The sequence below is a fragment of the Vitis riparia genome, chromosome 1, assembly GCF_004353265.1.
Source record: "Vitis riparia cultivar Riparia Gloire de Montpellier isolate 1030 chromosome 1, EGFV_Vit.rip_1.0, whole genome shotgun sequence".
Classification (NCBI taxonomy): Eukaryota; Viridiplantae; Streptophyta; class Magnoliopsida; order Vitales; family Vitaceae; genus Vitis; species Vitis riparia.
In genome coordinates this window covers 4,030,266-4,047,584 of record NC_048431.1, presented here as the reverse complement: position 1 = coordinate 4,047,584, position 17,319 = coordinate 4,030,266, and the positions used below count along the sequence as shown (strand labels likewise).

Here is a 17,319-nt window from a genome sequence, read left to right as displayed (position 1 = left end):
AATAAATTGTTTTATTATTAAATAAATTTACCATTGTTAACTTTTTTATTTAGTTTTCTAATATTGTTCTTTGGCATTAATTTACCCTACAAATTAATTTTGGAAATATTGGGAAACAGGAATTGAGGTGGGTTTACGGTAAAATTAATGAATTCATAATCCATATTGAAGTCGTCATAGGTTAGAATTAGAAACCATACATATTACTCTTTCCTTTTTTCACCTAGAGTTTCCTTAAATTTGGAGATTCCTACATAGAAATAATAGGAGACTTAGAAACCATACATATTCACTCTTTCCTTTTTTCACTTAGAGTTTCCTTAAATTTGGAGATTCCTACATAGGAATAATAGGAGACTATTGTACTATAAAGTTAGAAATCGCAATAAAAAAATCTAGGCTCATAAATATTGAGTTTGATAGTGCTCTCGTTTCGCTCTTCTCTTCCTACAAAGTTGATGACATGGTGTTCTCTTCCTACAAAGTTGATGATATGATGGGTGATTGGAGTGCATTGCCCCAGGAATTGCTGGGTTTAATCTTCATTCGGCTGCGACATGCTGCAGATATAGTTCGGTTTGGAGCAGTTTGTACGTCATGGAATTTTGTTGCCATGGAAGCAAAACAACTTCACCTCAAGCCTCTAAGTCCCATGTTGCTGCTGCCTCCTAATGCACAGAATGAAGCCCACAACCTCCTCGACTTTTCTACCCATAAGGCTTGTAAAATTGAGCTTCCAGAAACTGAAGGTGCATGGTGTTCCACTTCATGGAAGGGCTGGTTATTGACAATAAATTTCAGTTTCCCTTATGCAATGAACCTTCTAAATCCCATATCAAGATTGCAAATTCAACTGCCTCCGGCAACCATGTTTGAAGATGCCCATTCTGAAACAGAGGATACGTCCATACCCACGGAATGTTTCGTAAGTAAGATGGTGGCATCTTCCTCTCCTTCGGACCCGAATTGCATCATTATGGTTATTCATAGTATGTGGAATAAATTGGCCTTCTGTAAACCAGGCGACAGGGAGTGGAAAACCTTGAAGAGCGGAATATATCATTTTCAGGACATCATATTTTACAAGGGTAACTTCTATGCCACAGCAAAGCAAGAAGTTGGAATCGTCCAATGCGACCTTGGTCCAGAGCCCAAGGTTATTCCATTTGCACCACCTGTGTGGGTCCGTTCTCTTGAAAACAAATATTTGGTGGAGTCATGTGGAGAATTGTTGCAAGTATCAAGGTTTTTGCATTATGATGATGATCGTGATCAGATGTCACCTTATAACACCATAATATTTGAGGTATTTAAGTTGGACTTTAACACAAGGACGTGGATAAAGGTCCAGAGCTTGGGTGATAATTCACTATTTTTGGGTCATAGCGGAACTTTTTCAATTTCTACTCCAGACTTGCTGGAATTTAAAAAGAATTGCATTTACTTTCTGGACGATTATTTAACCGCTTATTATCTGAGTGAGTTTCCACAAGGTTGCACTGACATGGGAGTTTTTAATCTCGAAACTCAAATGGTAGAACCAGCTTTTCCAATTACTCAAGTATGGAGAACTCCACTATTTTGGATCATACCGGATTTGTTTAAGGGTGAATTTCTTGTTTCACTTTGATTTTTTATTTTGCAATAATAATACTACTACTACTTGTGTCTTCTCTTTTTTCATTTATTTGGTATACTCTTCTGTTTTTCATAAAATGTTCAAATATTTTTTTACTTGGTATTACGAAATAAAATAAAATAAACTAAATTCAATTAATTCTTATTTAAGCATTTAATTTGTTTGGTAAAATCAAATTAAATTGTTTAAACTATTAAATTAATAAACTTACCCTTTTCACAACATAATATTTTAAAGATATAATGCTACTTGTATTAAATAATTTAGTGTTGTAATTTGAAAATATTGTTTTTTTTTTTTAAGGCAAATCTAATATCGGTTAATTTATCTTATAAATTTCATTTGTAATTTGATATTAAAAAAATCAACATAATCCTAAATTTAAACCATATAACAACTAATTAAAATTTAAATTATGTAACTACGTAGGGATTACATATTACTATTATCTTAATTATATAACTGTAAATAACCCAAATAAAAAATTTCATTATCATCTAGACAATTTTATCTCTATTTTCACCGGGGGATTGATTGTTAATCTTTGTCTCTATCTTCATTGGTCTTCATCGGGGAGTTGATTGTTGATCTTTGTCTCTATCTTCATTGGGGGACTTGATTGTTGATTGCGTGCTCATTGTTTCGCTCATGATTCTCAAGGTGTGATTTTGTTTTGAAAACGTTATGACATCTACGGCAACGGTAAGGATAAAAACGATTATGTATTTGATTGTGATTCATGATGCCACCTTCTTTTTGAAATTCAACATCACACATCAGACACTTAAACTTATTATTGACATTAGAAAATTGAACACCTGCCATGGCAAAACCTGAAGAGAAAAGAAGATGAATCGCAGAGAGAAGAAGATGAATAGCAACCAAAGAGAAGGCGGCAACTGTATGTTGAAAATAGGAAATGATGTTATATAAACGAGGAAAGCACAAAAGCATGCCGACATTGTTGGAATATTTGATCCACACGAGCATCTTCTATACCAACCAGGTTAATAAAAAATGACCCAGATAAGCCTAGAAACTCAGAATAAGTAGTCAAATAATTGAACTGTCTAGCATGCATTCCTTCCTTTATGCTCCTACTGTCCTACACTTGTTCTAGCAGCTGCTGCTATTGCAAACTGTCTCTCCAATAAAATATTCAAGCTCCTACTTGAACGTTTCAAGGCCAATGTTGTTGGCATGGTTCAAAGTCGGACATTGACTCAGACAGTCCGAGGCACATCCGTTTCGAAGTCATATCTAAAATAAGATAGTTAAAAAACTTAAAGAATTACAAAAATATTATGAAATTTTTTACAAAAATAAATATAATTAAATAATTTTTTAAATTATAAAATAAAATTTATTTCACATTTAACATTATTTAAATAATTATAAAGCCTTTGCAAAAAACAATTTATAATAATGTTAAAAATTGTTTTATATCACATATAATAATATTTTTACTAAAAGACATATAATTCAATCATCAATTCCATTTTTAATTTTGATTAAATGATTTTAATAATGTTAATGTAATAACAAATTAAATGGTTTGAATAGATTGTTAATAATAAATTAATTCACCAAATATGCTACCATTATCATATAAAATAATACATTACATATAATTTATATCTTGTAGAGACTACCTTGAATTTGAAGAAGATTGCATCTACTTCACTGATGATGATTTTGAAGGATACTTTGAAGAGAAGAGGGGGTGTCATGATATGAGAATTTTTAACCTAAAAACTGGAGTCATTAAGCCAATTTTTCCTTATAGTGAAATATGGACATCTCCATTGTTTTGGGTCACAAGAGGTTTTAGGAATTAATTGTTACTTATTATGAATATTTTGCACACTAAAAGTCAGAAAACAAATTCCATAAGTTGACAATGTTTTAAACTTTACCAGTTTGTCTCATTTGTATTTATTGGATTGACATACCATTTTCAAAATCATAAATTAGTATTAAATTTTAAAAATTTATAACCATAAAAACACTGACATATTAATTGATCACAATTTGTTTAATGATCATATTCATAGTCATATTCTTAACTAATAATATCATATTCTTATAAAATTTAATAATCTAATATCTCAATATCATAATAATTTTTTATTATATAATTTCTAAATCCAAGGAAATTTAATTGACTTCACAGTACGTAAAAATAATAATTAGTCATGCTAACATCTATCTAAAATAAAAAATTAAAATTGGTAATTACTATATTTTGAAAGCTTTTGAAAAATTATGTTTGAAAGTAGACAATTTAAAGTTGATTCTATCCAAGTTTAAACTAGTGCTTGATTCAAAATGGGAAAAAGAATGATTTTTTTTTTTTTTAATTTTATGCAGAGTTTGTAATTGAAGGTAAAATGTAGATTTTTAATAAGTTTTGAATATAAAGAGACAAAATGTAAAACACACTAAATTTTGAAGGGATAAAATATATTTAACCCTTTATCTTTTATAGGGTGGGTGGGTGCAACTCGAGCACTTGCAAGTTGTAGGTTTATAGAAATTGTGCCAAGTATTTTTAATATGGAAAATGTAATTTGATATTCACAAATTCTAGAAACAGGTATTTACCAAATTGGTTCTAAGGAGGTTCAAAAACTTCCTAAAAGGTTTTTCTAAAATTTTTATTTTTTGTGAAAAAAATATTTATTGAAGATTAAATAGGAAGTTTTTTTTAAAAATAAAATCTTGAAATTTATGAAACTTGTAAGTAATTTACTATTTATGTTTATATATCCGGGATATAAATGGTAATTGATGGGAAGTTTTACCAATTTCAACCTTCCAACACGACTAATAACAATATTAGTGTTTATTAGTATTGACTAGAAATCTAAATGGGGTGTGGTGAAGTGGTAAGGGAACGGGTTTTGGTCTCGTTATTTTGAGGGATGTATTTATATATGTTTTAACCTTTTGATGTATTATGGGTATTGTATTTTTGCTAATTGTTTTTAAAGTTAGAATTTTGTTATAATAGTTGAGTTTAAAAAATTAAAAACAACTCAAATTCTCTTGATTTTGAACCATCAAATAGTATCAACTTATCCCAAAATTCTTAGTAATTGATTTTTTTTATAGCAATTAATAAATACTAAAATGCAATTGAAATCCTAAAGCTATTTCCAAAATATTTAAGGAAAAATAAAAAAGAAAATAAATAAATAAATTTAAAGTTAATCATTTTTTATATTATTCTTTAACAATATTTTCATCTAAAAATGTTTAATTTTGATAATATGGCTAGTATTGCTAATTGGAGTAGCATGCTGATGGGACTGTTGGAGCTAATTTTTAAAGAATTAGGAGATATTGCTGTAAATATGAGTCGATTTAGAGCAATATATGTGACATGGGAATTGGTTGCCTCCAAGGCAATGCTACACTACTTGAACGTTATAAGGTTGATGTTGTTGACGCCTTCTAATAAGGATAACAAAATCCGCAAACTCTTCCATTTCTAACGAGGAAACTTATAAAATTGAACTCCTTGAGATACCAATTACATGGTGTTGCACCTTATGGAATGACCATTTGTTGACGACAAATTGCACTCATTTTTATGCTTTAAACTTTTTACATTTTATGTCCAAATTGTAAATATAGTTACCTCCGACAATGGTAAGTCAAGATCCTCCGCTTGACATAGTTAGCACATTGAAGCCTTCATATACAAGATAATGGCTTCTTGTCCTCATTCACAATCCAATCACATTATTATGACAATTTATAGTAATTAGCAGAAAACTAACATTTTTTAAATCCAAAGACTAACGGTGAATTATCTTATAAAATGAGAAGAGGGTTACCATGTGAAGAACGGATGAGATTTTTTAAAGAAAGGGAGATCAACAATTACATGGATGCCATATGTTGTGAGGGTACCTTATATGCAATAGGAATGTTGGGAAACTTCAACATTCATACCATATATTAAATTTTCTAATTAATTACTACTATTTAGTAGAGTTGTGTGAGGATCTACTACAAGTGCTAAGAGACTTGCATTGGCTCAATGATGTTTATGAGACAAAAATGTTTGAGATACTTCAATTGGATTTTAAAAAGAACATATGGTAAGAAGTGAACACGTTTAATCGTAATACTTTTCTTTTGGGACATAACCTATTTGTTTCATATGTTGTAGAGAGTATCCTGAATTTTACGAGGATTGCATCTACTTCACTAACGACAACATCGAAGGCTACTTTGAAGAGGAGCATGAATGTCATGATACGATAATTTTTAACCTAAAAACTAAAATGATCAAGGGAGTTTTTTATTTCATCCCAATCAACTCTTATTTGTGTTTGTTTTACTTTTAGTATTAATATATCCTAATTTGCAAACTAAAAGTTTGAAAACAAGGTTCTTATGTTGTATAAGCTAACGATGTTTCCCCTTATTTCCCTTTTATTTTCATTCCTCATTCTCTGGAACCTATATACAAATCAAAACTTTATTAAGTCTTTGTCATTTGTATTGCTTGGATTGGTATGCAATTTTTAAAAGCATAAATTAGTATTAAATTTTAAAAAATATAACACAAAATAAATAAACATAGATATATTAATTGATAACATTCAACTAACAAAATACAAATTATGTTAATGATCAAATTAATTTCTTAACTAATATTATCATATTCTTATATAATTTAATGATATAATATCTCAATATTTGAATTATAATAACATTTTTAATATAATTTTTCAATGTAAAGAAAGTTAATTATTAACTCCATGTTTGTCATTCAATTTGTGTTCCTCAAGCTTAACTTTTGTTTTAAAAGCATTGTGACATTTGCCACAAACATAATCATGATCTTTATGTCTTATTTTGTTATGATCCTTAATTCATTTGTCATCGTTGAATTTGTCCTTGCAAGCCAAACACTTATAGCGATCTTGTGCATTTGTAAGTGCTCCTTCTGCCATTGTGATATGTAACTAAATAATAGTATGAAGGTAAGTATATATACAAAGGAAAATCATCTAGAATTCTCATGGTGCTACAACAACTAGTAAAATCATAGAAAATGCTCAAGCCATTACTAGAATCATAAAGAATGCTTGAGGTGCTACTAGAACCATAAAATATTACTAGAAACTAATGGAATTATAGCTAGCAGCCAATAGAACTCATTTCAACAGCATTGTTTATGTGCTTGAAAACATTGTGAATGTATATATGGTGGTAATGAAAATCATCTTATTAACTAAGATTTTATGATATTGGGTTGGGTTGCTCAACCAATCAACCGAACAAGTAGTCCAAGCCCCACTTGTTTTTCTTTTTCCTTTTTCCTTTTTCCTTTTTTTTGTCTGCATTCTTATACACCCTTACTTGTGGAATTATTCTGTTGGGTCTATATTTCAATTTGCAAGTGTGGTCTATTGAGGTGTTGATGTTGCTTTGTAAGTGTAATTATGTACTTCCTGCTATGGGTGCCCATAATCTAGGACAATTGCTTCTTCATTTTCTTCATCTCTTCTCATTGGTTCATCATGCAAACTTGGATGGAAAACCCAGGCACTGAGAGATGCCCCTACACCTTCATCCCAATTAGTGCATAAATTCATGGTAACAAGTGCTGTCACTTGTATGCCAAGGCCACATATGATTCCCATCCATAGCCCCTGAGCCATAAAAATTTCAATTCCTTTGAAATAACGAAAATACAGAACTTAGGAGAGAAACTTACCATGCCTCCAAAATTGCAGATAAAAGCAAATAGCACAGAACAAGGAATTCCCACGACGTAATAAGCTCCAAGGTTGATCATTGTGCAAATATTTTGCCATCCACATCCTCTAGCAGCCCCTATATATGCATAAGAAAATGCAAATAGAGATCAATTTCACCTTGATGGAGCATAAATTTTAATAAGAATTGTGGTCAAAGCCTTATAATAAGAAATCAGAACCTGAAAGCACACATTGGAATCCATCCAAGAAGTTAGATAATGCAAGAAGTGGCATCATTTTAGCTACATATCTGATAACTTCTGCTTCATTGCTATACAGCTTTCCCCAGACATGGCGTACCAAAATAGTAGCGGTTCCAACCACGACACCCTCTGATATGGAAATTATAATCACTACCCATACTGCCAAGCGTGCATGTTGTGGGTGCTTGGCACCTAGTTCGTTTGAAACTCTTGCACTTCAATATAACATAATATGAACAGATGGTTACTGATCAACAATATAAACCCGAAAACAAAGAGGAAAATATAATTCTTTTAGGACTTCTGTTTTCTTTTGATGCAGGTTGCTGTACAAATGGAATTTGATGAGGAATGTGACAAAAATTGCCATTATGTATTGCAAGACTGACCTTATAGCTCCACCAAGACCAACAGAGATTGTGTAGACCATCCAACATGTGTTAAGGCTATGAATTAAGTGAACGAGAATTGCTAATGAAGATCAGATACTCAGTCCAAATATATGAATATTTATATCATTAACCCAGGTTAAAAGTAACACAACCATTACAATTAAGTAAATGTAAGTATGCTGAAAGATTCGTCATTTTTTCTTTTTCTTTCTGTTTTTGTCTGAATGTGAATTAAGTAGAATAAAAACCTTATCGATAACACAGATGCCTCAAGTTTGGGATTTGGGAGAAGGCCAGATAGGAGAACAATCATCTCGAATGTCCAATATTCAAAGCTGCAATTCAGAACAGGCATTAAGTTACCAAAAACTGAGTACTTGAAAATATGGATGGCTAATGGAAAAATAATCACTTAAGAACTGTAACATTTTTGTAAATGGGAAAATTAAAATAGCATTTACTCTTTCGCATATGCAGGGGAATTCCACATTCAAGTGTAATACTCACATTGTATAAATTTAAGCTCAAGAAAGGACATCTAAGAAATCAACTTATTCCCTTTTTGTGCTTGAAAGATGCAGCTATAGTTGAAAATGGGGTCACAACAGAGTACAACTTGCATGGTCATTATCAATTATTGATATGAACTAGATGATTGGTTGGCTGAAATTACGCCATGCAAGCCAGTTAAGTTAGCAGACTGAATCTGTAGATGGGATATAAGCATAACAATTTTCAGGGTGATTTCCAAATCAAATGGCTACAGTCATTTCATTGTTTCCTGGTTGATGAAGTGAAATGCCAGATCTTCTTGGAATTTTTATATTTTGTTGATTATGTTCTCTATGTCCTTGTTCATGGCAAGAATTACCGGTCAATAACAATAGCAGAAAGAAAAGCAGAGGAAATTTACCAGATCATAGTAGCAGAAGGTACTGCAAGCTTTAAAAAGTTGGGAATATCATGAAGTGCTTGTTTTGATAACCCGGTCCAAGTTTTTGAGCAAACAGGGGAAAACTTCACATAAACTGCCAACATAAATACATTAACCCAATTCGAGATGGTGTTTGCCAAGGCTGCTCCTTTGCTTCCAAGACCAGATTTAAAGACAAGAAGCCAACAAACGAGGATATGGGAAACAGCTGTGATCCCTGAGCTTATCATTATAGGGAAAACAATGTTTTGTGTCTGCAGAAATCTGTTGAGACATTGCAGGAGGCCGTAGGCAAAAAGGCTTGGGATCATCCACCTATTGAATATCCCTGCTTCTGTAGATATGCTGCGATCTTGGCCCAGAGATATGAGAATAGGGGCCGTGAAGAACCATATAAATGCAAGGGGAATGCTCAAGACAAGAAGGGTTAGCATTGCTCTTTGTGTGTGAACACCCACCATATGGTACTCTCTGGCTCCATAGGCTTGCCCACAAAGTGTCTCCAATGCACTTCCTATTCCTAACTATTACACATTTCAAGAGATTTCATAAATGCCTGAGAATTAATGTAACTTCAGCTACAAAATTAAAAGGTCAAACAGGCTTGTGAATATAACAGAAGTCCAAGCATGTAGACCAAAGCTTGAAACAGAGATTACCCACTTACCAATAAGCTGAAACCAGTGACTGAAGCAAATGAAGTGGCCATGGAAGCACCAGAGAGTGGCAACTCCCCAAGATGGCCTACAAACATGATGGAGATTACTTGTAAACAGTACTGCAACATGCTGACCGCCACAAGAGGCCCTGCCAGCCACAGCTGCTTCTTTGCTTCTTCAATAATCTCTCTTCTGCAACAACCTTGCCCAGATGTTCCTCCATCGAATTCATGACTGTCCCCTTGATGTCCAATCAGAGGAGATTGAAGACATGTAGTTTCTCCACCTTCCATAGCCATTCCTCTATCTGGTCAATATGATATCAGAGCGCATCTTCAAATGCATACACGACACACAAAAAAAACAATGTGCCTCATTTATTGATAATGTGACAAAGATCCGTCTGTATCACCTAAAAAAAAACAACCTTATTTTAATTCAGTGGTTCCCACTTCTCCATCACTCTATATTTTTAAGAGACGTAAGCCCTTTAAGGGCCTACACAAGAAAAGAGGCTAGAGCTCACGGTCAAACGACATTAAAGTCTAGAAGGATGATGCCACAACAGGGTAATAAGGTAAGGACCATTTGGCAGTGATATAAATGAAAGTAAATAATAGGGTAAAGACTAAATTTCAAAAATAATGTACATACTGTGGGGACCCTACACCTGACGACACGTGGCACACAGTTTTATCCGGATCAGTTCCATCCGGATCCCCCAAGAAGACACGTGGCGCGCTTCTCCTATCCGGACTCCCTGAAATAGAAGCACACGGCACTGGCAAAGCATCACATCCAAACCGTCGCCAATTCTCATCCGGCGACCTTTCATATTCTATCCGGATATGTTTTGGCTCATCCGACGACCTTTCGTATTCTATTCGGATATGTTTGATCCGGATCATCGGCCAAAGTAAGCATGCCTTACTACGTCATTCTGACATCCTATCACAATTCACATCTCGACGCCTGCAGAGTGAAAAGATAGAAGTGACGGCAAGTCACTTCCCACGATCTCTAACAGTCACGGCATCTCCCACGATCTCTGACAGCCGCCCATAGAGTGAGGATGTCCTTGCCACCACCTAGTGGCATCATGGTAAACCAAAAAGCCTTCCATCATTTATAGAGGAGAGAGAACTTCTGATGCTATATATATAAACCTTCGCGCAAGGAGGAAGGTAAGCTTTTCGACACCTAGTAAAAGACCAACTGTGCCAACTGATTTTATCTCTCTTTCCATGGCTGACAAAACCATCGGAGGATGTGTCCGGACGCCTTTTGCAGGAACAGCTGAATCAGGAATCTATATTGGTTGAGATCGTATGTCCATCCATTTGGCAACTACGTGGATCATCAGGAATACGAGGCCTCAACACATACCATTTTATCTCCCATTATTTAAAATATTGATAATTAAATTATTTTAAAATAGGGTGAAGTCAAATTTTGAAAAATAATATTATTAGCTTTATACTGTTATGTAATTTAATAAATTTAATAATTTAATAAAAATATGAAAATAATATATATTTTAATGTAAGTTTCATCTATCTTTTACATTTTTTGACAAAACCTTTTCTCAACTTTTTCTCTCAATCACATTTATGTTTTAGACAAAAAAATTTAGGGTTATTTGTTTAAGAAAACCATTAAAAACTCAATTTTGAAAATCTAATTCTCTATCATTTTTTATACAATTTGAACAAAAATATTTTTATTTTTTTCTTTTTATAAAAGTAATTCTTTCTTTTAAAACCTAAAGGTAAATATTTGAAATAGTTAATGATATTTATATTAAAAATAAGTTATCCGTAAAGAAATATGAAAAATATTAAATTCATAAATATAAAAATTATTTTATCCCTTTTACCCCGTTAATTCAAAAATTTATTGGGCAACGATTTTTTTCCTCCTAATTGTTTTTTCATCTCTAATAAATGGTTTGGAAAATTAAAGAAATTTATTCTCTTGTCGTCCAATGTCATCAATCAGATTAATCCCCTGATGACACTTGGAATTCCAGCCATCGAAGATATGTCATCATTTGATGACCCATACGAAGATCTCCCATCTTATGTCTTGTATATAAGTATCCCCATGACATAAAAGACAGTCTGGCCTCGCTCTTTTCCTCCCTCTTCCTCTCTCTTTTTGACGATTGAGGATTGTGGGTTGTGGGTTGAGGGTTATGTGAATCCCAGGAGAGATATGGAAGAGAGTCTGTTGGTGACAGGGAAAGGTGGAGAGAAGAGGGAGGAGGAGGGTTTAAGATGGGTTTTGGTGTGTGAAGAAGTGAAGAGGCTGGGTTGCTTGGCTGCACCCATGGTTGCTGTGGTTCTATCGCAATACTTGGTACAAGTTGTATCTGTAATGATGGTTGGACACCTGGGTGAGCTTGCTCTCTCCAGCACCGCCATAGCCATCTCTCTCTCCGGCGTCAGTGGCTTTAGTTTTCTTGTAAGTCTCTTCTTCTCTCTCTTTGATGCCTCTTGTCTTTTTCTTTCACTTTTTCATTCTTGCATCTATGTGGGGGGTTGGATTCACTGCCGTCCTCACTAGAGGCTGTACGGAAATTCCCTGCTATTACTCCTTTGGTTGCAGTCTTGACACAAATTCTGAAGTGAAATCACCAAATCCCAACAGTTTTATATGGTGATGGACTGATTGGTGGAGTCCCATTTACACTCCAATCCTTCATTCCGTTATTTCCAAACAATGTTTTCTGACTTCTTTCCTTGTTGAAGGAAAAATTAGAGGATATTCCAGATTTTACAAAAGATGGACTTGTTGATGAAATTAGGTTTTTCTGTAGCTTTTAGATGACCAAGCAATCTTCAGAAGAATGCATGTGGTTCAAAAGAACACCCATTTTTGTACGTTTTTTCAGGATGTAAGGTTTCTCATTTATATCCTCAAGCATGCTTTTCATTTTAATTTTGGTATGCCACTAAAAATGCTGGGACCATTAGAGTATTGTCAGGGAAGCAATTGGTCAAATTTTGGACAACTATTGTAGGCTAGTTGGTCACGGCTCTCTGAAAGCCACCTTTTGTCTGTGGTTGAAAATAACATGACAGAAAAAAAAAAATAGTTATCCTTTTGTCCTGCAGCAGTGGTCTTACGCCAACATACACTGCACCCGGCCTTATAACCCCATGAGAGGCCAATTAAATAGTATTTTAGTGCTTGGCTTAGCAACTCATGTGTAATTGTCTGTGCCTCTCAGTATGGAGTTTTCAGCACATAGAGGTAAGGCCCATGGAACTTTCATTATAAACCAGAAATATACATATGAGCTTGGAACTGTCTATTCAGAATCAAGAAATTTTCATCATTATTGACTAGGCGACAAATTGTGACAGCATGAATCTGGAAATTCAACCAGAAATATACATATGGGCTTGGATTCTGTCTATTCAGAATCAAAGAAATTTTCATCATAATTGACTAAATTGTGACAGCATGAATCTGGAAATTCTTTTCATGGTGTTTAGCAATATATAGTAAATGCACAAATATTCATGTCTCCATGACCAAACTGTACTGTTATATTTACTGCCAAACGCTACAATTCCTTTCATTATGATGTCAAATAAGAAATAATCTAAATGGAGTCCCAAATTTGTTCATCACATGCTCTTTATTTGATTTAGTTCTCTGTTTTCTGCCCTTCTGTAATTGTGTTTTCTGAAAAAGACTAAATTTTGGCTTGTTTGGTTGCTGAATCACCAAGCTGGTTGAGTACTCTGGACTTCTTGTTTTTGACAAGTAATCATAACTGGATTTCATAATTGGTCACAGCTAGGAATGGCTAGTGCATTGGAGACTCTATGTGGGCAAGCTTATGGAGCAAAACAATATAGCAAGCTAGGAACTCAAACTTACACTGCCATTTTCTCGCTTTTCTTGGTTTGTCTTCCACTCTCTGTCATATGGATCTACATGGGAAAACTGCTCACTTTCATGGGCCAAGACCCTTTGATTTCATATGAAGCTGGTAAATTCACAATGTGGCTTGTTCCTGCACTATTTGGTTATGCGACTCTTCAGCCACTTGTTCGGTACTTTCAAACACAAAGTTTGATCATGCCCATGCTCCTAAGTTCTTGTGCTGCTCTTTGTTTCCATATGCCTCTATGTTGGGTTTTGGTTTTCAAGTCAGGACTAGGTAACCTTGGAGCAGCACTGGCAATTAGCATTTCATATTGGTTGAATGCGATCTTCCTGGTATTGTACATGAAGTACTCTTCTGCTTGTGAGAAAACCCGTGTTCCAGTTTCTATGGAGGTGTTTCAAGGAATGGGAGAGTTTTTCCGCTTTGCTATCCCTTCTGCTGTAATGATTTGGTAATCTTTCTATTTTTTGTTCAACGTCTATTGGAGTTATGGTGTTCCTTTCAAATATTTTCTTTAATGGGGTTCTCATGCTGTTGATTGTAGTCTAGAATGGTGGTCATTTGAACTGCTCATCTTGCTGTCCGGGCTTTTACCCAACCCTGAGCTTGAAACCTCTGTTCTCTCTGTATGGTATGTTCTGCATTTGTTTTCCAGATTTGGATCTCTGTGTATCTGATAAAAGTAAAATGGGAAAAATGTAGTTTGAAATATCATCTTGAAGTTCATCTGATTTGATAGAATTCATTTGTCAAAAGAGTACAATTCTAATAGTTTCTTTGTCAATTTTTCTGAACAGTCTCAACACCATCTCAACACTCTATATGATACCATATGGACTAGGTGCTGCTGGAAGGTTTGCTTGAAGTCACCTTCATTAATATTGTCGATTTATGCAGATCACTATGTACAATGTAGTAATACTGCAAAACATGTTTCTTTGTTCGGTTTAGCACTAGAGTTTCAAATGAACTGGGAGCGGGGAACCCACAAAAGGCACGTTTAGCCGTCTATGCACTCATGTTTCTTGCAGTCACAGAGACAGCTGTAGTGAGCACAACCCTTTTTGCCAGTCGTCGTGTTTTTGGTTACTTGTTCAGCAACGAGAAGGAGGTCGTGGATTATGTCACAAACATGTCTCCTCTGGTTTGTCTGTCCGTCATATTGGACAGCATGCAAGGGGTTCTTTCTGGTAAAGTATTTCCTTCTACCAGTCAAATTAACCATCATCGCTTGCCAAGAGACAAATCATCCCTATAATCCTAGCTAATATTTGTTTAAATCAGGTGTTGCTAGGGGATGTGGGTGGCAGCATATAGGGGCTTTTATCAATCTTGGAGCCTTTTATCTTTGTGGCATCCCAGTAGCTGCCACATTGGCGTTCTGGTTACAGTTAAGAGGAAGAGGCCTCTGGATTGGAGTACAAACTGGTGCTCTTCTACAAACAACTCTGCTCTGCATTATGGCTGGTTTTACAAATTGGGAAAAACTGGTACGTCCTCCATCTTTGCCTTTCAATATTGGTCTGACCCATAACTCCCATTTGATTCAGTTGGTTGCCAATTAGATGGAAGGGATGTAAGAAAATCTAGGATCTTGAAAATGACCTCTTCACTGGATAATGCAAGACTCCCAAGTTTCTTTCATTTTCCTCTTCCACCTTGGCAAACAAATGAAATGTGACAGTAAAGATTTAGTGGCTGATGACCTTGGGATAGTTGGCCTAGAGGCAAATCATTATTCGACATTTATCACTCCTGTGTGTTGCAGGCAACTAAAGCAAGGCAGCGAATATTTGAGGGAAGATATTCAGTTGAAGATAGACTGATGTGAATGAGCAGAAGCTACTGATGGGCTTATTCGGTTGGTGTTAAGGTTGGGTAAAAGAGAAATATTCGCTAAGCAGACGAAGAGATCACTAGTTTAGTTTCCATCAATTTTTGGCACAAAAGCTTTTAGCAACGGCATTTGATGTGTCAAATTATCGACTTATGTTTAATCTTCACATAGAACAAACCACGAATAACTGTTTTTTAAATTTGAGCTCCCAAATCGAGTTTTGTTGTAAAAAACAGTTGAGAATCATTTTTAAAAATAATTTCAAACATGCTTTTCATCACTCATTTCTACATGTTTTTTCTCCATTACTTCTTTCACATAATTTATTATTATTTAGGTTATGTTTAATTTTTGGGAAAAATACTGAGGAAAGAAAAAAAATATAAAAGAAAATGCTTTTTTCATATTTGATTGTCTTACGAAAAATATAAAAGAAAATAAAATATAATTAAAATTAGTTAAAAATTTATATATTTTTAATTATTTAATTTTTATATGGATAAGTTAAAATGATTTTGAAGTAGTAAATAAAAATAATTTATTGATTTTTAATTTGTTTTTTATTTTCCTTCACATTTTCTTTCCTTCTATTTTTTTTTTTTTTTGGTATTTTCTTCCACTCAAATTTTTTGGAAATCAAACATAGTTTTAAGGTATCCAAAAAATTATTTAATAAACATATTGATAAAATCATTAATAGAAATTTTATTTTAATGAAATTTCTATTCGTTTTAAATTTTGTAAATTGGTGATATAAACAAGTTACACAGATGATAAAAGTAGAATATATATATATAAAGAATAACTATGAATTGCAAATTTTGAGAAAAGTAGGCAAGGAAAAATAGAGAGAATAATTAAAGAAAAAAATGTGAATAAAAAAATTAGGTTTAAATTCTCATTAAGTGTCCTTTTATGATTTTTTTTAAATTTATTTCTTTTTTTTTTAAATACAAAATATTAAATAATTTTTATTATATTTATTTTATTTTCTTTATTTTTCATTCTGAATCAAATAAAAGAATTTAGATTATAAAAAACCAAGAAAAGAAAAGAAAAATTCTAAAATGTCTTATTTAAGATAACTTCTTGCTTTTAATATTAATTAAAATTAAAGTCATAATTTTTAAAAGACAATAGTGATATTATAAATTTTTTATTAAAGATGAAAAAACTCTTTATATAAGAATCAATTTTTTTTATTTATAAAAAGTAACTTTTTAAATATTTTATTTAAATTATTTTTTAATTTATAAACCTTTTAAATAAAATTAGTCAATCAAATATAAAAAATCTTATTAAATTTATTTAAAAATTAAAAAAAAAAAAACAAACGATTGATTTTATCATTTTACTGGACAAATGGTGTCGTCCACAAGTCAATTTTTTGTTTTGTAATAAAGTTGGACCAAACTTTAAAGAATGGTTGTTTTAGAATAAAGTCAGACCAAACCTTAGAAAAAGATTATTTTTTTTATAAATATTAGAAGATTTTAATGTCCATTAAATTATACAAAAAATGCTAATAAAAAAACCTAAATTTAACCTAAATAATTTTTTTGCTATAATTTGAAGAAAGCAAAATTTATTCCTAATGCTTTTTGAGCACGAGGGGTGGATAGATGCATGATTAAAAAAGGAAGTTGGGGATTTAGGATGAATACTTGTTTTAGTTTTTTGGTTAAGTTACCATAGAAATTGTACTTTTTTTATATTTATTGAAAAAATATCATTAATTCCATTTTTAATTATATAGATATTAATCGTTTTAAGTTTAAAGAGAACTTTATAGTTTTAAAATTCATTTACAAAGTTAAAAAGTGTTCATACTTATATAGGATCAGAACTTTCTCATTTATTCGATATGAGATATCACAAACTCTCATTTAAACATAATGTTTTTATTATATTTCATGGGATTATGGAATCAAATAGAATGACACTTTTTACGAATCACAAACCCCCGTATAAAAT

The 17,319-nt window shown here is 32.9% G+C and overlaps 3 protein-coding genes across 4 annotated transcripts; 2 read left to right on the top strand and 1 right to left on the bottom strand.

The window, feature by feature from the left end:
- The first annotated feature begins 463 nt into the window (after positions 1-463).
- On the top strand, positions 464-1,630 carry LOC117914725 (putative F-box protein At5g55150). Its single transcript, XM_034830181.1, has one exon. It carries the CDS (start codon positions 464-466, stop codon positions 1,628-1,630), a length of 1,167 nt encoding a protein of 388 aa, XP_034686072.1.
- A 5,018-nt stretch (positions 1,631-6,648) lies between these two features.
- On the bottom strand, positions 6,649-9,922 carry LOC117912206 (protein DETOXIFICATION 16-like). 2 transcript variants are annotated; one of them, XM_034826712.1, is made up of 7 exons: positions 9,616-9,922; positions 8,928-9,472; positions 8,263-8,349; positions 8,012-8,068; positions 7,599-7,837; positions 7,377-7,495; positions 6,649-7,311 (listed from the first exon to the last, which is right to left on the bottom strand). In XM_034826712.1, the coding sequence occupies exons 1-7, from the start codon at positions 9,904-9,906 to the stop codon at positions 7,114-7,116; spliced, it is 1,536 nt and encodes a 511-aa protein (XP_034682603.1). In that variant the 5' UTR covers positions 9,907-9,922; the 3' UTR covers positions 6,649-7,113. The 2 variants fall into 2 exon arrangements, with proteins under 2 accessions (XP_034682603.1, XP_034682612.1); XM_034826721.1 differs by lacking the exon at positions 8,012-8,068.
- Positions 9,923-11,731: 1,809 nt separating this feature from the next.
- On the top strand, positions 11,732-15,629 carry LOC117925929 (protein DETOXIFICATION 12-like). Its single transcript, XM_034845039.1, has 7 exons — positions 11,732-12,070; positions 13,415-13,959; positions 14,053-14,139; positions 14,306-14,362; positions 14,460-14,698; positions 14,793-14,998; positions 15,277-15,629. Exons 1-7 carry the CDS (start codon positions 11,822-11,824, stop codon positions 15,337-15,339), a joined length of 1,446 nt encoding a protein of 481 aa, XP_034700930.1. The 5' UTR covers positions 11,732-11,821; the 3' UTR covers positions 15,340-15,629.
- Positions 15,630-17,319: the final 1,690 nt, after the last annotated feature.